This window comes from Mya arenaria, chromosome 6 (assembly GCF_026914265.1).
Source record: "Mya arenaria isolate MELC-2E11 chromosome 6, ASM2691426v1".
Classification (NCBI taxonomy): domain Eukaryota; kingdom Metazoa; phylum Mollusca; class Bivalvia; order Myida; family Myidae; genus Mya; species Mya arenaria.
The window spans coordinates 1,067,123-1,090,338 of NC_069127.1; the positions used below are offsets into that span (position 1 = coordinate 1,067,123).

Here is a 23,216-nt window from a genome sequence, read left to right on the forward strand (position 1 = left end):
ATTTAAAAAGGTGCCTGGAAATATTCCATCTTATGAAATGGCAAAATATACTGTCAACCTATTAGACATACTACAATTACGAACACTAAAGCTGAACAATCTATTTTTATTTACAACATAGATCAATTACATTTGAATTTAAGATATTAACATAATGCGTTCAAATGGAAAACAGAAGAATATTTCAGAAACATTTATAACAATAATTATAAAGATAGATATCTACACATGTTAACATACATTTTTAGATTTGTTATGCGAAACAATTGAACTAAACCACACCAATAAAACATTTTTTTAAGACAGTCCAAGAAATGTCATGACTTTGCGAACAGATCGTCTTACGACACCCTCATCGTCAGGAGACCAGCTGGAGCAGTCGTCGGGCGGGTTAACGTCATAGTAAAGGTGACAGTAGCGACGACTGTTTGCCTCTGAGCAGCACTGCCGAAAGCCGTCTTCCAGTATCGCGTTCCTGGCGTCCTTGTACTCAGCACCAATTGCGAAAGGATATTCCTTACGCAGTTCGCCGAATCTGAAACATGATGTGCATTGCCAGTTATAACGGATTGGAGCATAACATGGTTAATTAAATAATATTTACTGCACCTACAATCCCATGTATTGGAATTATTATACTCGAGCGAGTGTATTATGTAATACCGTGGGTAGTGTATGACGTCTTTTGTCAAAGGCAACGTTCAATAAATGGCATGCGGTATAAGCATGGTTCGGATTTACCCACATGATAGTTACTGCACGGTTAAACTCCGTATCGACGAAAACAAAGTAAACACTCTGAAACTTGGTATGATATTTTCATTTACTTGAGTGTGAACTCTGTAAATCAGCGTTTACCTGATGTTCAAATAATATATAGATTGAATAATTGCTTAATTATACTGTGTGTAGCATATGTTTGGTTAAAGTTGATTTGTTGATATCTAGCCGTCTCAAAATAGGTTTCATGTTGTCTGAATTCATCGTCGCACACTCTCGATAGTAACACTGCTGCTCTTTGTTTTGTTGTGTATGGCGAAAAGAACGTTATAAATACCGATAGCAGCAACGCTGTTTGATGTCGTGTGGATTAAAGAACCACGACTCGTAACAGTGGGTATACTTGTCAATGTTCGACCAAAGGCTGTCATTGATTTTGAAGGTATAGTCCTACAAAAAAACATATTTAAGAGGAATGCACATCGTAATTATAGGAAAAGTGGAATCATGACAGAAAGATATTTCAATCAGTCCATTGGTCAATTTTAGAATTTAATGGTCCATTGACCCATTTTAGAATCAAACAATGTACCACCTTCATTGACTTTTCGTCCGCCTTAAATATTGTTCGGTACTGTATTTGCAATTATATGACATCCAAAAGATGTGTCTGATGATCTACCAAATAATCTGTCATCATTACATGTTCTCGGGACCCTTTAAACAAAGGAGGTAAAATTAGTATATTTCCTGCTATCATATTCCGTTACCTCTTTCATATCTTGTTCGTAACAGGGACAAGGATATGAGTTTTTAAGCTGTTCTCGCGTCCAGTTTTTCAATGTTTGGTTCTCATTGAACTTTTGGCATCTCACCTCGTCCCACATGTCGTCAGTGATGTACGTGACGTTGTGCAGCCAACGGCCTTTGACCGCTGATACGATTTAGAAAGAGAGAATGATAAGAAACTGTGTGCTGTGCAGTTTCGAAAATGAACAACATGATTATATCGTTTCGTATTGCATAATTTACCTTACGGAAAGACGTTTTCACATTATTTCACGTAATTTATGAAAAATACCAAAAAACCTTAAACATAATTCATGAAATCAACAACATACCGTTTTACTTAACAATGTATAGATAAAGATCGACAAACCTGGTAAAACGTTCGATCCGTTCTTAAGGTTCATGAAGGTATTCCTGTCAGCTAGTATCTTGCCAGAAAAGTTCCCGGGATATGTGTATCCGGCGGCCACTGGCGTATATCTGTCGGGTTTGATGCTGAACTGCTCTTGATCGTAGTTGAATAGCAGGTATGTGTACAGACCGTCAGTTACCACAATCGCCTGCATTGACAGGTTCTGAAAACATACACAGAGCAGGTACGTGTACAGACCGCCCATAACCATAATTGCCTGCATCGACGGTTTCTAAAACCACCGACCTTAAACAGGTCCGATCAGGCATACCGAACTTACCATTACACTGGCAATAACAACACGCCAAGCAAAACAAAACAACAGCCCACCACACATCAGAAATCGTAGAAAAGAACACGATGATAAATGTGGATTTAACTATAGAAATACAATCATCTCTAATCACATTCAATGAAATCGATGACGCACAACCGTAAGCGATCCCAACTTAATTTACCTTACTAAACTTCATATTCGTTGTTGAAAGTGATTAAAAAAATAAATTCAATCGTATTAAATTCAATCGTAAATAGGTTTATGTGTAGATTTGTTTGTAGTATCAATAACATATAAACTGTTCAATAAACGATAACGGAAAAGACAAGCAAGCGCCTAGAACATGATCATAGCACATGGACCAAGAGCCAAAACACAAATCAAATGACCAGCGTCCAAAGCCCCCACCATATGAACTCTTGTCTCTGTGCTCCAAGGCGGCTACCTCACCTCACCATTTTAAAATAATTGTGTTTGGTGGACGTGTTTCGATTTGTGTCTTGTGGGCAATAGCCTTGGATCTGCGCCCCGTTGAGAGTTTGTCAACGGGGCTTTTCCCCACAGTCCGATATTTCTTTTGTCAAAATTAGACGCCTAGAAGCGGGCAACAAAAAACGGATGTGAAATCTCTGGAACTTTCTAACCTTCCTCCTCTCATATATTTCAACGTTTATCTCCGAAAAGGAAAATGTAGAAGCACTTTATCGGCAAATAACAGGTAATAGTTTACCTGCTGTTTAAAAAGCTCATATCCCGGCATGTAGGGTGAGTGTATGGTGGCATTCCTCCAGGTCAATGATATGGCAACATCTACGCTGAAGTCTGACCGCTTAGTGTTTTCAATTAATAAGTTCTCAATTTGCTTCATGTCCTTTGCGTCTGCAGTCTTGTTTGACAGAACATGAACGCACAGTCCGGCGCCCGTTATGTTGCGCGTGTCAATGTTTGTCCACAGAGGAGCAATAACAATGTGGTTGTCCACGTATTTCTCCCACAATGTGTAATTCTCGGCGCCGTATCGCTCATACAATGGCGGATAGTTTAGGGCAAGGAATCAATTCATATTCGGCTTTAGAAAAAACCCCACATCATTATTGGACATTAACACATCAAAATAATAAAAGAATTGCAAAGTTAGATAAAGTCTAAATTGTCATCATTAGAGCCATCGTTTCCATGCAAACAGTTAAAATACAGAAGTCCTTCCAATTAATACAGTTTGTACTTTTGTACACTACGAACCAATCACGGACAATTACCGATAAACTGTTTACAGTACTTACCCGAAATACGTCATAATAGTTTCCGAGGTACGGAAAACGCCCACCTGGAATATTTATGGGGTCCAAAATTTCGTTATCACCATGTGCACATGATACTGGCGTCTTTTCGAAGTCCAGCATGACCGGTTCTGGAGTTTGAAGACATATGTGTTTTACAATAATCAAAATAAATACGTATGTTTGCATCAATTCTCATTCATCAAAGGTTCGATCGTGATAAAATCTAATCTGTGGTACGTCACTCAGGTGAAAGGTACGTAACTCTGGTAAACGAGAATGCTTTGCATCATGTAACCATATAGTTTCCATTTCAATTGCAGGTGCGGCAATGTATAGTTTAACATACATATGTGCAGACATAAGAAATGCGAAAAGCGAACGTTGGGGATTGGGAAATAGAGATGAACAAATATTATTCGAAGATAGATTATCTAAATTCGTTAGCAACTTTTACTTAAAGTTTAAAGAATGTTTGGCATGATAATCCCCTGCTGAGCATCTCCTGCTAATTGCACTGTCACAGTAGGGGCCAATTTCCTGTGTATTCGTTTATTGGCTCAGGGCCATTAAGGGTCCATTTTATAATTGAACTTTTAAAACTGCACAGCAAGATACTCTGATCGGAGAACTGATAAGAGGGACCAAGGCAAGTAGATTAAGATCAATAAACAGAGTTTGTGTATTATACACAGTTTGGGGGTGGGGCACTTGTAGAAGGCCTAAACTAGGCCTTTAAAACGATTCATTTACATATATTAAATGAAAACTTACTAAAACATCCAAGAAATGGGTTTCCTTGGTGATCCGTATCACATTCACATAAATAGTTACCATAACCGTCTCGGCACGTGGCGTTGTGGCCGCACGGCTTTTTCCATTCAGTGCACTCATTTACGTCTTCAGATGAAACAGAAAACATCAGTTAGAATGCGGTTTGACATGAGGCAAGGGTAAGATCTAATTGTAGTCGCAATGGTGAACAATTGTTACAATGTGATAATCTGACCGAAGAGTAAAGTAAAGCATCATACAATTTTGTATACGAATATTAAAGTCATTTAATATAAGCCTATTTTCCTAAATATAAATAAACATTGACTTTAATCGTTATTTTTATTTACTCATTTAATATCAAATAAATATAGAATAGTAAAAACGTATAAGCTGTGATATGTACAACTGATTCATGCAATAACATTTATCAATAGTGAATTACTTATATGATTATTGCCAAAATAAATACCCCTTTCTAACATAATGTCTTAGAAATATAAGGGTTGCGATGGAGGCATATAATTCGCAGGCACTGACGACATAATTCCTTTCATACTTGTTTCACATGTGGCCCCCTTCCATCCCGGATAACACCTGCAGTAATAGCCGGGATCCAGGTTCGTGCACCATTGAGTCTGGTTTCGACTGTACAAGCAGTTCGTGCCTTTAGGATCGTTGCACTCGTTGTGGTCTAAGCGAAAGACATACATGAAAACAATAATCTTTTAAATAAGTATCAAAATATCATGTATCTATAAATATTAATAATACTGCCATGGAAAAGCTATGTTAAAGCTATAAACGTCTTCAGAGTCTTATCATTATTATAAACAATCACCCTATTATTATGAAAAAACTTGTACTACAACAGTTTAACGTCATCAATAATAACACGACTTCTTACATGTGATACATATTTCTTATCGACATTATATCAATATAGACAACTTTACTGGAGCAAGTTAGCGATACAACCTCGACAGTCCCGGCCAATAGAATCGTAGGTGTTCGAATTGGCCGTGTCGTCATATCCCTTCTTGCAAAAACACGTGTAGCCTCCGGTGTTGTTTGTGCAATTGGCGTTACGATGGCACTTGTGCTGACCGGTAGTACATTCGTTAATATCTTTAAACACAATACTTTCAATATAATAATAAACGAAATGCTGAGTAAAGAAAGAAACAAAATAGCTCGAATAATAGCAATCGTACAGTGTTAACAACAGGGACACCCTCTAACAAGTCTAATTATTTGCTACGCTGGTTGCTGTTGGATATATTTTTGTTTATGCTGTATTCACCACACGTGCATACTTTGTATTTACAAATGCAAACACGAAGTTGAATGCGACACTTATACCCTACGTGTTTCATACTAAAACACTTTTCATTTGTTTTATCAATCGATATACAAAGGAAATGGCTCAAAATAATTATAGCTAGAAAATAAGTCAATAACTTAAATGAAAATATGTTACATATGTTATTTTACATATGCTTACGTAGTGTTTGACTAATAGTTTAAAGAAATTTATAATTCCTCGGTTTAATGGTTAGAGTGTATATTCTACCTACCTGTACAAGTTGGTACGGTTGTGTCCCAATGTCCGGAACTGTTACAGGTAAGAGTTGTGTTGTTCCCAGTGTGATATCCACTGTCACACTTGAAAATAGCCTTACTCTCGTACGTTGTAGAATTATATTGCCTTGAACTGTGATCGGAAGTAGGTGGATCCCCACAGTCTTGAATAAACAATGAAATAACCAAACATTGAAATATTTTGAACTTCTATTATTTTAATGTTTACTAATTTAGCATTCAACCAAATTATTAGGTTCTTAATAGCTTTGTGACTTTAAACATACGGTTAAAAATATTTTATAAACTTTTCTTGTTAAAATATGTATTCTTACCTTTCCTTCCGCAACCTCTTGGCAACGACCATGAGCCGGAGTGCAAACATAGAATATCCTCCGATGTGAGCGTGTTATTATTGTCGCCCATCAAACGGTAGCCTTGTTTGCAAGTGACAGTTGCATAACCTTGATATAATGTTGAGTTTTGGAATGTAACATTTTTCGCATTTTCCGCCGATATATTTCTTCCACAATCTATGTAGTAAACGGAGTGACATCATGAAAACATATTACGAAGTGCGCAAGTGACCTTTACAATATACTGGATGAAATGGTACAATATGAGATATAAGGATAAACATATAATGTATAAAGTGTTCAGATTTACAAGTAGTATATGAGTAGTAAATTAACTGGGTTCAATTTCGTATGGCTTAATATTTTCAGGCGCAGACTAATTTTGGGCGTAAACTGCCCTTAAACGGAGCCCTTAATCTATGTCAAATCATTTAAAAACTTTTTTTTAAAAAGGGCTGGAACGCGATACTTAAAGATAAAATGGAGACAATTTTGATAATTGTATGCATAAAAAATACGTTTCCTCACACAACGCTCGGATTTGACCAAACTTCTCAAGGAATTCAAGTTAATGTCTCCACTTAGATTTTGTTCTCAGGTATTCGATATACCTTATAGTTATTCCTTACTTTCTTTATGCAGACACTAAAATAGTTTTCAATGAGCAAACATACGGCTTTAAAATATAAATACCATTCGTTATTTCAAGGCAGTTCTGTTGCAATTTGTCGTTTTAAGACTTCATACATGTTTTAGGTATCATTTGCAAATAACCTTATCCTATTTTCCATACATATCATGATTGTCAAACAAATCACTTCTCAACGAAAAATGACAGTAGCCAAATTTCAACATTATGCATTTATAATGCTCTTAGAAGATCATACGAATATTTGAACAATGCTTCCTTTGCGCTATTGGTTTAAATTTTGAATGCAGTCGCTCAGACAAAAAAAATCTAACAGCTCCTCGTATAATAAAACTATGGAAAATAACAGGGTAAACTCCACTTTTAAAATTATCGAAATATTTGCATATTGCGCAGATATATTTGTCCAGCAATCTATTAAGTACACATAGACATGCAATCAATATTTATTAACATATTTGTAAACACCTTATCCTCATATACATAAACCAATATACATAAACATAATTTGATCGGTTTCGGATCAATTAAATGTGGCTTTAATGCATCAATAAATTTTTCATAGATATTGAGCAATATGGGTCTGACCAATAACCAAAATGTTTCCGGATGTTTGATTGACTTTATATCCTTTAGCACAGGAAACAGTCGCGTTTTCATTGAAAGGGTATCTCCAAAGGCTATGTTAGCGTGACTTTAGTTTTGTTGCCCCAATCTACAAATTACAATGCTAACGAATATAAAAACGGTATACATATTAGGTTCTTACATAAAGGATTCAACTGATTTCAGAACAAAAGTTAAGAATATCAAATTGAATAAGAATATTTTTATAATTAGTCAGATTTTTTGCTAAAACGGGACATAGCATCTTTATCATAGTATCGCATCTTTGCATTAGGTACTCTGAATTGTATTCCTTCGTATGCAGATAGAGTTTGGATCCCTTATCATTGAAGTACTTGTGGTTTACCTATTAGTTTATTATTGTGTTCGTCTGTATAATATTAAGTGATAAAAGAAGTCAGTTAAGAGTATCTTTAAAAATATAAAATTTAAATGTTATTCTTATAGCAAGCAGTGCTTGGCACTGGTCATTTTCAAACATTTATATTGCTGAACAGTAATCATGCGAACAAATAAGCAGTGATTTTGGTTTGGTTACAGTCAAATTGGAAAATTAACTAATGTTTCTTCGTGTAAAGTAATGAAAATATAAATGAATGAATATGAGTGCTTTACATTCAACTGTGAATCACAACTCTCTTATCATCATCATATTACCTTTCCTAACGCACACAGGGGCACCGGTTTTCATACAACGGATGGTGGTTGTAGTGTTATCATTCCCTTTAGTTCCATGTATCTTGTGTCCCGGAATGCAGCTGACATAAGCGACAGAATCAAACAAAGTACCATGCGCAAACGCCACTGTAGCATTGACTGTATGCGTTTCGTTGCTGCAGTCTGAATATAATGAATTGCCGACTTTATTAAACTGAAATCTTAAAAAAAAACTTTGCATAAAATAATTTTGCTTGGAGAAGGTTTCAACTTAAACAACGGATCATCATTATTTCATATTCATCTGAATAAAGAATATGAATAGTTGTTTAAACTATGATTATTTGAATATAAACTTCAATTGTTAATATACCCTTGCTGCGTATGACAATATATGAAAACGAAATATCAATTAGAATCAAAAGTCAATGACTTGAGGTATATTTTAACAGTCATTTGTGAAGTCAATGCGCAATCCTCTAATCAATACCATATAGGCAAACACTTACCTTTTCTAACGCACACAGGGGCATCTGACCAGATACCGGTTTTCATACAACGGATGGTTGTTGTAGTGCTGTCATTCCCTTCAGTTCCATGTATCTTGTATCCCGGAATGCAGCTGACATTAGCAACAGATTCAAACAAAGTACCGGTCGCAAACTCCACATCAGCGTTCTCTGCATGCGTTTCGTTGCTGCAGTCTGAAAAATATCAATTACCGACTATGTTAAACTTACATCATTTGTAAATAATAAAAACAAATATATAAATTATATTACTTGAGCAATTGTTTTCGATTTTAACAACCGATCATCACAATTATAATTACTTTAATCGATTATCCACATAGAACTTAATTTGATGAGTTGAAAAATAACCATTGCATTTCAACCATTAATATAACGTAACTGCGTATTATGAAAACTGAACACGAACAATTAAATCAAATCCAAATCAAAGTAAGTTTTAAGCATTTGTAATTTGAATAATACTTATATAATACAAGTAAGGTTTTCTAAAATGCAGTATGTATGGCATGAGAGAAAGAAAGATGGTTGTATTACACGTGTCCATAGAAAGTACCGATCAAACATAACTAAATTTAAAAAAAACAAACACATAGAGTGTAGCTTGTTACTGTATTCCACACGTGTTTTTTAAGCTTTCCACCACATAAACAGTCATTCAATATGGTTGCCGAGTTATTGATTTTTTCCACCATCGAATTTTTCTTAAATCTAACCGTCATGTCAAGACTTCAGCACTCGCATGCGCAAGTCTGGTTTAAAGAGTGTTTTGTACTTAATATTTTTATTATTTGATTATTTAACAAATTTATTTAAGGTAGTAAGATAATATATATTCCAAGAATAATTCAAAGTTTAGTCAAAAGAAAAAACCTCGTACCAACCTTTCTTGTCACAACCTTGAGCTTGCGACCATTCCCCATCTTCTGTACAAGTCATAGTCTCTGTGTTGTCGTCGTTACCAAGGCTCCCGTGTATTCTGTATCCGTCTATGCAGCTTACATACGCTGTGGACTCGAACACCGTACCGTTCGGAAAAGAGATGTTGGCGTTGGCTGATGAAGCCCCTTCTCCACAGTCTGAGCGATGAAACCATAGCATAAATGCATGACGATGTTGTTATTGTACAAAATAATTGCTAAATTGCATCTCTTGTTTGATGATTTTATGGCCTTGATGCATGTGCCTTCAAACATTATGTTGGTTGAATGTTAGGTTTATTAATTTGTCCATGTAATATTTTACAGGTTAATCACAATATTTGTATATATATATATCATATTGAAAAAAGATCACATCGGTAACAAAAGTAAATAAAAATGTACCTCAATTCTGATTGTTCAACCATAAATAACAGAGTTTCAGTAGATACATATACTTATTCATGTCTTCATCATTTATTTTCATCTACATCTTATATATTCTACATTTGACCTTTTTTCTGAGCGCAATAATTTTCCATACTTATATATGTCACTAATACACATTGCGGACTACATACCATAAGCAACAGGATAGTACTTAGATTGTTGTGAAGATGACAAAAGTGACTGATTGACTCACAGGTCATATATAATCTCATAGATTTTTTATTATACTTTTTAATCGGAATTAACAACACATACCCTTCTGTTCACATCCTGGAAACGCTTCCCAAGATCCATTTGCCTGGCACTTAAGATCCATTGATGTTTTGCTGTTATTTTGTGTTTTCCTTATTCTGTATCCGTCCAAACACTCTACAAGAACACTCGAACCACGGATGTAGTTCAGCTCATTTAACTTTATTCCTTTAGTGTTGCTATGTTCTGTGGTGATATTTTGGGAGCAAACTGAAGATGAAATATGTACAACTACAGAAAACGCCTGAGTCACAAGTCACTTCAGTCGGAAAAGGTAAGTTATCTTGAGAAGTTTCATTTAAAAGTCTTATAATGATTTTCTTTATGAAATATTGCTATTTTATTAAATGACGGTGTTTTTAATGTAAATATAATTTGTTTTAATCTGCTGTGTAGATTTGTGTTCAAGATAGATAGATGAAAGGTTGAATGGATATTATAGACTTTCCCATAAAAGGCGTGAATGGACCTTTTGATAAAAGACCAAAGCGACATTTCTATTCGCAGTGCTACCCTGTAGTCATGTCTGAACCTAAGTCTAGTAATTATGCGAAACACATTTAGGGCATTCAAGGTTATGCAACCTGATGTCCTACACTGATAGTTAAAGGGATATATATAAGCATTGATGTATGACTGGATGCACGAACGGACAGACAAACGTACCGATATACAGTCATAGAGCATATACAGTCATAGAGCATTCAACTTCATGAATTAACAAATTCTTTTCTTATCGTCACGATTTCATGATTTCGATAACATATATTTACAATTTAATCATTTCATCTCAAGAATGATTCAGTAATGCCGGTGAAAAAGTAACACGGTTATTTCGTACATCTTAGATTCGTTTCACTGAAGGAAGAAGAAAGTCATTATATTTTCAGGCAGTGCAAACCAAAAGACTTAAACTGAAAATAGACGGTTTTTGCTAATTATGTTTGCTTATTTATAAAGTTATGTTACCATAAAGATATATATTTCAGGGAAATGTCAAAATATGTTTCACGTCAAAGTTTTGAAATGGAAATACTTCTATTACTCACAATTCTATAAAAACATTGACATAGTCAGAATTTCGGCATTAACTGACGGTTCAATTCAAGTTGAGATGAGATATGTATTACTTCATGAACAAATATTATATACGTCTTAATAAATATTAATAATCTATGATCTAAGGCGCTGCCTCTACGGGCTTTATGTCCGGAAACGTTAAAGTTAAAGTTCACTGGATTAATCAAGTGGGACATTCCAGGAATGAAATGGAAACGTTTGTCCTGTTTATGCAACATGGCAGTATTTGACCTTTTTTTAAGTAACACACGGTTCCGCTGCAGTTTACACTTTATTAAATACAAACACGAACATGGAAAAAAATGTTGTATACATTTTAATACATATATGATGCTAAACTTATGCTTAAAAATGACTGGCACTGTATTGTATTGTAAAGCTCATGTGTAATAATGATCCCAGTCATCAGCAAATTCTGGTGGTAGATAAAACTGTATAAAAGACATTCAAATATGAACCGGATTTCCTATCAAATAAGAATTGAGGTAAGTCACTTCAAGAAACTTAGCTATTTCAGCATTATTTATATGTGTTAAAAACTGTAAATGACTATTCTAATATAAATGAAGCAAGCGCTAATTTCGGATGACTTTGGTTTTGGTGTAAACAATTAACATATATGATGATGGGCTGTGCAGACTTACTCTGTTCCATTTCATTTTTTTTCATGTCATTTCCGAACATCTTGATGCATTTGTACTCAGTGAATTATCGGGTATATTATGTAGCCAAAGTCATGTATTTTCTGATATTTAAAAAAATAGAAACTGAAGCTTTCAATTGGGCTTGTTTGGTTATAAAGTTAGCGCAGTGTTGAACTTACTCGATCTATCATCTTATCGATTTCGGTTTGATTCCCGGCCTAGGCGCTTGTGGGTTTGGTTTGAAGCCGGTCAAATGGGTTTTCTCTTGGAGCTCGGGTTTCTCCCACAACACATGACCACTTACACGCATAACTTGCCAATGAGAGTGATTAATATAATGGTGTACACACTTCAATGATAACAACAATAAGGCTATAAAGGTTACCTGACATCATGTCAAAAGTAAATTAACATATAAATGAAGTAGTTAGAACAAAAAAGGAAAAACAATTGCCATCCCCAACGGCGGAAAAAACACAACCCAATGTATAGTTGCTATAATATAAAGTGTAGTTAACATTGACAATACGTATAGCACGTTTTAGTTTAACATCTAATAATAAACACATTATTATTCTTCAGTTAGACAAAACAAGTGTGGAATTTTCTTCGTGAACCTTTGTAATACACTTTCTTTCAGGTTCGTTTTGTATCACTGGCCTGAGAGCCCAGTAAACTTTATTACACGCCTAAATATACAAAAAACATATCTGGATTTAAACCTTCAAGCAAAGCCTATTGGAAGGCTCAGTTCCAGTTTTAATTTCTGGGCAATATCTGCAAATACAAGCCTTTTGCCAAACAGAAACATCATATTAAAAAATGTAACTCTATGATGCATCTGACTAGTATATAAAAGTAAATTTTATATGAATAAATGTATATATATAGGTTATGTCATTGTTGCTCATAAAAGCCGTCCTGTCCGTAGGGACCAGATATCAAGAATGTATATATATATATATTATAAATACATTTACTAAATAAAGTCAATCATTGCATCAAATCAAAAGCAAAGGGCAACAAGAGCATCAGTACGTATTGTCATTGCACTTAAACAAAAATGTTGATCTCATTTTTGATATTCCGACTATTACGTCACCTTAGTGCAAGAACTCAATAACTGCCTCTTCATTTATATATGCAGTTATTGAGTTATTGCACCAAGGTGACGAAATTTAGTTCTAGGCATGATGGATGCAAATTTGATAAATTTGCTAAAGATCGATTAATGTTATATTTGCTTTGTTTTTTCAGGTAAGTATACAGAGGACAAATGCACAAAACGTGGAAGTCCGATTAAACGGTATTTGTATTACATATTTTCTGTTTTCTCTAGCAATACTGTTGTATGTTTAAGATTCTATTTCTAAGAAATGGTTCAATATCAAGCCCTGTTTGACAATACTGATCGCAAAGCCTTTGTTTAAGCATGTTTCTTTGTTTCAATTTTATTACTTAACCAAATATTGCTCAAACCTAATCCATCAAGTAGACATTTAACAACTTTTGCCTAGTTCTGTTACACATTTGCGTTTATAAAGGAGTTGTCTCTAGCATTATTATATTAAACAGGTACATAACTGTTTATAAGAGTTCATTACTTTATAACTTATTTATAAGTATGTGCAATGTCACTCACTTTAAAAGATGTATATGCAATTCAGAAATGTTAAGTCCAGGGAAGCGGAATACAAAATGGAAATAATTTTCTATAATATGGTACGGTCAATATATGACTTTTTTAATCAAAATGTTTTAAAATACGCAAAAGTTAATTAATAAAATACTCATTAATTAGGTGATTTCATATTGGCCGAGTGATTTGCCCTCAGTCAGGCTCGGGCAAATTCTGCTGAACTTGGGCAATTAACTTGGTCAATATGAAATAACATAATTAATAACATTATACGAATCACGTGCATAACAATGACGTATCAAACTCGACTATGTATATACTCTTAAACTAGCAACTGGCATAATTAATAATGATTCAAATTTGCCATACAGGTCAGAGTCCGACCAATCCGAAGTGATATTATCGAGGTTATATCATATATATGCTCTAGACCGTATGTCCGGGGACAAAAGGAGTGCCTGAGTAATGTTGAACAAGGACAAGGATAGAAAAAGATCCCACATGTAGAAAAAAGACCCATTCCCCTCTCCTACTTCACTTATAGAATTTGAAATCAAAAAGCAACGACAGCATTATCAACATCTTCTATAGAACAACATAAAATCCATTACTTATAGAAAAAAATATGGTTTTGCATAACATAAGTCATTTAGGATTATTTCTTTATCAATGCAGGAATTTTGAAAAAAAAGTGCCCCGTTGCCATGTGAAGGTCTGTAGTTTGTTACAAAAAAGCATATTCGAAGGGAGCTTTAGAAGCAAAATAGGTATTGAATAGGTTTTATACGGTTTAAATTTAAAAATGAAAATGATGTATACATTTGTTCTTGTTACATACAGCAACTGATATTAACCTTAATCAATATACTGATATATTTGTGTAGATTGATGTTTATTCACTATAAGCACACAGCCCATGAGTAATACATACATAAAAAATAATATATAAAAACGCATTTCCGGATTGCAAATACGTAATTATACTTATCTTATATATTGTTCATATATATTTTCAAACGTATTTAACTTAGCGCAACTTGAGTTTTCATATGACATAGTATTATTCCGAATATCGATAAAAATCCAAATTATATTGTGCACTTAGAGTCTACGAACTGGAGTTTGATACCACAAGCTTGAACAACATTGAGCCTACGAGGATGACTTAGCAAAACTAATTTAAAAACCAAGTGCTACCTGATCTGACCAAATCCAAATATTATACGGTAACATATACCAATCGAACTGATAACCTACCTGAGGGTTTGGTTGTGGTTGATGTCTTGGCAGACTGTGTGGTTATAGTAGCAGTGGTGCTGGAGATTGGGGTGGAGGTGGATGCTGTGGTATTTGAGGGACTGGCTGTCGTTGCTGTGGTGGTGAAGGGTTTATTGGTTATTGCTTTGGTGGAGGACGGACTGGTGGTGGTTGATGTGGTTGTTGAGGATGTATTGGTTATTACTTTAGTGGAAGAGGAACTGGTGGTGATTGGTGAGATGGTGGGAGGTGTATCGGTTATTGCTTTAGTGGAGGAGGAATTCGTGTTGGTTGAAGTGGTGATGGAGGATGTATTGGTTATTGATTTAGTAGAGGAGGGATTGATGGTGGTTGCTGATGAGGTGGAGAGTGTATTGGTTATTGCTATAGTGGAGGAGGGACCGGTGGTGGTTGATGTGGTGGTGGAGGATTTATTTGTTATTGCATTAGTTGAGGAGGGATTGGTGGTGGTTGAATTGATGTTGGAGGGTGTATTGGTTATTGTTTTAGTGGTGGAGGGATTGGTGATGGTTGATGTGATGTTGGAGGGTGTATTGGTTATTGTTTTAGTGGTGGAGGGATTGGTGATGATTGATGTGATGCTGGAGAGTGTATTGGTTATTGTTTTAGTGGAGGAGGGATTGGTGATGGTTGATGTGATGTTGGAGGGTGTATTTGTTATTGCGTTAGTGGAGGAGGGATTGATGATGGTTGATGTGATGTTGGAGGGTGTATTGGTGATTGCGTTAGTGGAGGAAGGATTGGTGTTGGTTGAATTGGTGTTGGAGGGTGTATTGGTCATTGCTTTAGTGGGGGAGGAATTGGTGTTGGTTGAATTGGTATTGGAGGGTGTATTGGTTATTGCTTTAGTGAAGGAGGGATTTTGGGTGGATGATGTGGTTTTGGATGATGTATTGGTTATTGCTTTAGTGGAGGAGGCATTGGTGGTTGCTGATGTGGTGGTGGAGGATGTATTGTTAATTGCTTTAGTGGAGGAGGAATTAGGGTTTGTTGATGTGGTGGTGGACGGTGTATTGGTTATTGATTTAGTGGAGGAGGGATTAGGGGTGATTGATGTAGTAGCGGAGGGTGTTTTGGTTATTTTGCTAATGGAGGAGGGATTAGGGGTGGTTGATGTAGTGGTGGAGGCTGTATTGGTTATTTCTTTAGTGGAGGAGGGATTGATGTTGGTTCCTGTGGTAATGGAGGATGTATTGGTTATTGCTTTAGCTGAGGAGGGATAAGGTGTGATTGATGTAGTGGTGGAGGGTGTATTAGTTATTGTGTTAATGGAGGAGGAATTACGGGTGGTTGATGTAGTGGTTGACGATGTTTTGTTTATTGCTTTAGTGGAGGAGTGATCAGGATTGGTTGATGTGGTGGTGGAGGATGTTTTGGTTATTGTGTTAATGGAGGAGGGAGTAGTGGTTTTTGATGTGGTTTTGGAGGGTGTATTGATTATCGCTTTAGTTGACGAGTCGGGATTGGTGGTAGTTAATGTCATTTTGGAAGGTGTATTGGTTATTGCGTTAGTAGATGAAGGATTAGTGGTGGTTGCTGTAGTATTGGAGGGTGTATTTGGTGTTGCTGTAGTGGAGGAGGGATTAGTGGTGGTTGATGTGGTGGTGGAGTATGTATTGGTTATTGTTTTAACTGAGGAGGGATTGTCGGTGATTGGTGTGGTGTTGGAGGGTTTATTGGTAATTGCTGTAGTGGAGGAGGGGTTGTCGGTAGTTGATATGGTGTTGGAGGGTGTATTGATTATTTCTTTAGTGGATGGGGGATTGGTGCTCGTTGATGTGGTGCTGTGCGGTGGATTGGTTATGGATTTAGTGGAGGAGAGATTGGTGATGGAAGATGTTGTGGTGGAGAATGTATTGGTTATTGCTTTAGTTGAGGATAGATTAGGGGTGGTTGGTGTGGTTTTGGAGCGTGTATTGGTTATTTCTTTAGTGGAGGGGAGATTGGAGGTGGATGTATTGGTTGTTGCTGTAGTCGAGGAGAAATTGGTGGTGTTTGTTGTCGTGGTAGAGGGTGTATTGGTTTTTTCTTTAGTGGAGGAGGTATAGGTGGTTGCTGTTGTGCTAGTTGAGGGAGTAGCTGTGGATGATGTGGCGGAGGAGGGTATTTTGGTTATTTCGTTTTTGGAAGAGGGTATTGTGTTGGGTAATGTGGTGGTGGAGGTTGCATTGGTTATCTCTTTAGCGGAGGAGGGTTTGGTGATAGTTGATGCTGTGTTTGAGGTTGTTTTGGTTATTTTGGTAGTGGAGGTGGGATTGGTGGTGGCTGTTGAGAAAATGGAGGGATTGGCTGTTGTTGATGTGGTGGTGGAGGATGTATTGGTCGTTGCCTTATTGGAGTAGGCACTGGTGGTTGTTGTGGTAGTTGAGTTTGTATTTATTACTTCTTTATCGGAGGAAGGACTGGTGGTTGTTGATGTTATGGTGGAGAGTTTATTGGTCATTTCTTTAGCTGAGGTGTGTTTAGTAGTGGTTGATGTGGTGGTTGAGGATGTATTGTTTTCTGCTTTTGTGGATAAGGAATTCGTGGTGGCTGCTCTGGTCGTTGAGGGATTGGCTGTGGTTGGTGTGGTGGTGGAGTTTGTATTGGTTATTTCTTTATTGGAAGAGGGATTGGTGGTAGTCGATGTGGTGGTGGTTGTTGTTGTAGTTGAGACTTTGGTGTTTTTTGCTGTGGTGTTTGAGGGTGTGGCGGAGGATGCTGTGACTGTTGAGGATATAGTTGTGTTTGCTGTGATGATTGGTGACGTTTTGATGGTTGCTGTGGTGAAGTGCTTGGTGTTTGTGTGTGCTAAATTGATTATGGATGTAATGTTTGTTTCTTTGATGCTTGAGGGTCTGATGGTGGTTGCTGTGGTGGTTGCTTTTGAGGTTTTCGGTGTCGTCTGTGCCTCTGATGAGGTTACAGTCAGGACTGTCCGGTCGGCATTCTGTTTGGCTTCTGAAACAGAGTAGTACTGCTAAAGCTTACTGCTAATGTGTAGATTATATTGGTTATGCGAATATAACAACAAAATTAAATGCTTATAAGATTCTTTTTTCATGTTTGAATCAAGAATTCAAGACCAATTTATAAAATAATTTAGTATTTTGACAAATACTATGCTTTGATTGGTATTGCTCTTAACGTTTAGGGACACACGTTATTTGGAATATGCAACTAGTCATGTGTCCAACGTCCGAAAGCCTGAGTCAAATCCTAGAGTGTTGGACATAGCATTACTTATATGGCTTTTTTCCCCTAAATCCATGTTTGGCATCGTTGAGGAATTAATACCGATCGAAATGTTCCATGACCTGACTATAGGTTGCATGCTCGAGGATTTAGCACCAAAACGGTAAATCTGGGATATGGGCCTGTAGTTTGCTGGTACGCCGTGGTCATCGTCTTCGATATAGATGTCACAAAAATTACTCTTCATACTTCATACTGCATTGTTCAATAGAAGTGTTTTTATGCTGTTGATTTTGAAGGCGTGCATTTCCGGGCAAGGTTCAACCTGCAGCGATGTGATCTATGTCTACTTCTGTCTATAAATGTATCATCTGTAGTTCCGAAATTCTTGAACAAGTTGTTAAGAATGGTGGCTTTGGATTTGAATCATTATGTCTAATCCCATATAATTTCAGACTTGCAATACCGCTGTTGTCATATATTTTCTTTAAGGAGTAGAGCTTTTGAGGATGTTTGTTAATGCTGTGAATACGTTTAACAAAGTTGTGAAAAGTTGTATATTCCATTTGGGTTTTTAGTTTCTGTCTTCAGTGATATTAATATAACGATTAATAGGCCTTGCCATTTCCTGTTTTCTTTTTGTACGGCATTTTCTTTTGTCTTGTTGTTGGCCTTTTATTTTCTTAATTGATGGTACATGGCAGTAAATGACAATTCTACAATACTGGTAAATCTTTGAGGGATAGTATTTACATTGATTTCAGAGGTATGTCTTGAGATGACGAACTCTTTAAAATCCTAGTTGCTTTTGATTGGGCCTAGATGAATACTCCATCATGGTTGCTGACATCCGGTATAGCTTTACATCTTACAATCAGACTTGGCATTTTTGATTTGAATACGTCTATAGTATTGTTGTTTCTAGATGGAAAGCCTTCGAGCATTATCAACAAAATATCTGCCAATGTTGAACGAATAGTTGCTGCTGTTTACTTAATTTTGTTTTCAAATTAATTTCTATTAAGGTAATTTCTGGCAGGTTGGCATCACCTGCTATCAAGTTTGTAAGGTTGGAGTCGGTGGAATCAAGTATTCAACGCTTTTTTACTGTTCTTCAAGATAGTGTGTGTCATGCCTATACTGGCGATATCATGAGTGGAGCACAACCATGGCGTTTGGTAGCGGCTCATGTACATCAGTTGCGATGTAAATGTCTGCAATATATTCTCTCACAACATGGATGATGCGTTAGAGCCGATCTTGTACTCTGTCTTATCTGACTTTAATGTAGTAACCAGTTATAACCCCACGTTCAAGCATGCCATTATACAGCCATGTTTTATTGCCATTGATGATGTCTGATTTTAGCTCCTCGCGTAGAAACCAGAATTATGTCGATGTTTTTTAAAATGCATAATAATAATACGCAATACGATCGCATTCTGTTGTTGCATGAGTTCGGTTTTGTAAGATGTGTGTTTATGGGGATATAATGAACTTCCCTCGGTATAAAAGCTACATGATAAGACCATTATGTCAGCAAGTATTGGACTATCAATAGAAATGTTGTACTTGTTCTCAGTTGCTTTTAATGTGGTTGAATTCATCTGAAAACTATGAGACTGATTTAAAAAGAGTTTAAGAGAAGTGAGACAGCCTACAAATACCACAAACCCAACTACTGTTGTGAATCATGGAGCTGAGGTTAGCTTATAATTGTATTGCTTAACATGACACTAGGTATCAAATGAATCACAAGCAACAACGTACTGGTTAAATTGACATGATTTAGCACGTGTTCCACAATTTAAGTCTGTGCCATGGTATGGGTGGCTGTCACCTTACAGTTGGTGCAATTCATGAATTATCGTCTTAACTCGAAAATGGAAGAACGCTGATTAGAATGAATATAATAAATAAGGTTGTTACAATGGTTTCTATCAAGCTTTATGATGGTTTTAGTTCCGAATCTGAATTATGTGTCGCCCGAAAATTGACAATCGGTAAAACGGAAGCGCATGTGTGTATGCTTACAAACTGCAATACACTTTTGAAGAAGGGGTTTTCTATACCCAATTATGCCTGCCTCAAGACAGGTATGTGATGATCAGCACTTTCAAATATTCAGTTTATCTCAAGGTTATCCCTAACCAGTATATTGTTGTTCAAAAGTATGTATTTGTGTATACATAAGTTTTTACAGTAAGAACAGTAAGAACATTAGTAAGTTGATGTTCTGGTTTCGTTTCATTGTACTGATGCCATTTCTGTGGTGAACAGTAAATATCATAAGGAAACTATAACTCATTTAAGGCGTTCGCATATTTAGCTCATTAAAGGGGTTGGAATATTTAGACTCTCTGCTGAATTAAAATGGCAGATGAAAGGCAATTTTTGCTTTAGGACGGATATTATATTTCTTTTTCTACATAACCAAGACGAATAAGAACCCAACATTATTTTGTGGAAATTCCATGCTTGTAAATTATCACCTGTTCAGGTAATTTTCAAGAAATTTCAATAAGCGTTCGAAATTAGGCGCTATCCTACTATTGACAAGGCTTATATATTAATTGTCCAGTATTTAAAAAAGGTTTACGCTATTTTAAAGAAGTCTCCATTAATTAAAAATATAAGTTATCAGTTTAACACATTAAAACCCATAATATGTTCTCACAACACTGTATGGAATACATAGTTATGTTCGCTATTTTGGCGCCTACTGTGGGAATTAGAATTCTTAGAAAACAGAAAACTTAACCGTACAATCTCAGAAACGTGTTGGTTTCTATTAGATAAAAGTTTGGATTTGATGCAATTTTGAAACATACTTAAATTTAGCCGAAAACAATAGCGCACCATTTTTCTTTCATAGATAGTCATAAATCATAAACATGGGCCAAAACTCAAGTGTTAACATGTTTCGAGCCAATTGTAGGTCTGGCAGTTTAGGGCTACTAAGAACAACGTCCAAATCGCTCGTCAGGTAGCGGGAATGAAAATTTATACAGATAAATCATTGATATATCAAATTAAGCAAGCTGCATCCATTTTCTCCTTTTAACACGATTCTCTTCACATCGTACTTAATGTATTCATCACGATGCACGGCTGTGTTTAATTAATAAGCACGACCCTGCAATGCTGCTATATAAACAAGAGTTATCACATGAGTGATAACTTGTCACACACGCCGCACATACTGAGTAATATTTGATTTAATCTGTGAATTTACACTATATCATTAACAACAACATACGTAAGACACTAGTGCATTTAAGCATGTGTAAGAGTAACAAGTGTTGAAGAATTTTACTAGTTTAACTCTCGTTTTTTAACGTTTGTAGTGTATAAACGTATGATACGTTAAAGGGCAAATAACTCGAAATATGAAGAAACTGTTGAGGAAGAAAAGTATGTCAGTCGATCGTACTCAGCATGAAAGTAACAGATCCCAAACCTTTCCTGCCCGTCTAACAGGTGGACGCAGTATGCTAAACCAAAAATCGCATTTTATCTTAAGTGTATAATTTAAATTCAAGGGCATTTAACTCTTAGATGATTTGCCCGATGAAAACAAATCTATGTCTAACCTAAAAAAGACCTCATTTGTATTATGAGTGTACTCGACAATTCAGTGTCACGCATTCAAGGGTGCGAATGCATTGCAGAGATATTAATAAGTAAATTTTCTAACTATTAATGTAAATAACCCCATTTGCTTTTGTTTATAAATTAAGGACACCTACGCCTTTGAAAATATAACGTATTGTACAAGTTATCAAATATTAGACCTTTGTCTCTTCAACTATTACTGTTTGGATCCAAACAAAGCAATGTATCAAAGTAAGAAGACGAACAAATATTTTGAAAACGTTTCTGATTTACTTTTTGTTCATTACACAAACCTGATTTTTATATTGACCTGACCTGTCTACTTCCCTCTAGTGTCTTTCCTTTCATCCATTTATCTTTTTTTTTTCAACTAATATGTTCACTTGTTACTGTTCACTTTCAACTTATTCTTTGATTCGTAACCAAATGCTATGCAACAAATAATTACATCCTTTACTTGCTTCACACCAGTAGAGGCAGTTTGAAAGAGTGACAAAACCGAGCTAAAAAGGTTCCTTCTCTATTTTGTCGTGATTTATAAGATTATGTGTATCGACCGCGGAAAATCTCTTGATTATCTCAAGCTATGTTTATCTGGCTTTCGTAAATGACATTGTTTAAGCCAAATATGTCAGGCACATTTATACTTATTCGAGTATGCGTATATGTGCACGTTTTGTGTACTACGTCATCAAGGTGTGTGTTCATTGTTAATGTTGAGAATGGCATGTGCGATAACGCGAGGAAAGGGAATATTGCAAGTATCAAAAAGCACATAAGAACAAATTAAAAAAAAATGCTTACGAGTTTAAACCCATCTGCAACTGTTACGTGTTCGGGTAGTTTTACCAACAAGTACACGTTCACGTAGTGTTTGCAGCCTCTCTTATCGTTTGATATTCATCAGAACAATCCATTTGTTATCGTGGAAATAATGACTTCCTTCAGCAAACTCCCATATTCCCACCTTCCATAAAGTATTAACGTCAAAACTCAAAGACACCTAACTCCAGACCATGTATGAAAAATATGTCACGCAATAATACACGTCATAAAACAAATAGTAGAAATATCAAACAATTTCTTTAAGCAATAGTATATTTTATTGTACCAATGCACATACCTGAAAATTTCCTCCTAAATTGTGACAGTATGTTGCTTAAGAGACGTCAACATGACTTTAAAGTTAGTCTAGGCTAAATGGAGAAGTTGAAAAATAGTATTGCATACAACAGTGCTAAGGGTATATATGAAAAATATATGTTTAAAATAAATTGATCACGATAGCAATGTATTAAGTATGTCACAGAAATATTGGTATGGGGAAAATGCAATAAAACATTATGTACTTCTTCTGTTATTACTCACATGACTGTATAATAGATGCTTACCTGTCGTTGCCACAGTTTGATTTGAAATAATATTTTCTTCCAATGAACCCGATAATTGCAAGTCTGTTTCACTGTCAATGGTCGTTGTCGTTGTGCTCCGTACTTGTGTAGGTGGCCCCAT

At 35.8% G+C, this 23,216-nt stretch overlaps 1 protein-coding gene across 1 annotated transcript; it reads right to left on the reverse strand.

Moving 5' to 3' along the window:
• Positions 1-1,829: 1,829 nt before the first annotated feature.
• On the reverse strand, positions 1,830-23,216 carry LOC128236759 (mucin-2-like). The gene is made up of 11 exons (XM_052951859.1): positions 23,096-23,216; positions 14,895-17,855; positions 10,278-10,484; positions 6,169-6,366; positions 5,830-5,997; positions 5,231-5,380; positions 4,812-4,946; positions 4,313-4,378; positions 3,482-3,609; positions 2,929-3,219; positions 1,830-2,084 (listed from the first exon to the last, which is right to left on the reverse strand). Exons 1-11 carry the CDS (start codon positions 23,214-23,216, stop codon positions 1,830-1,832), a joined length of 4,680 nt encoding a protein of 1,559 aa, XP_052807819.1.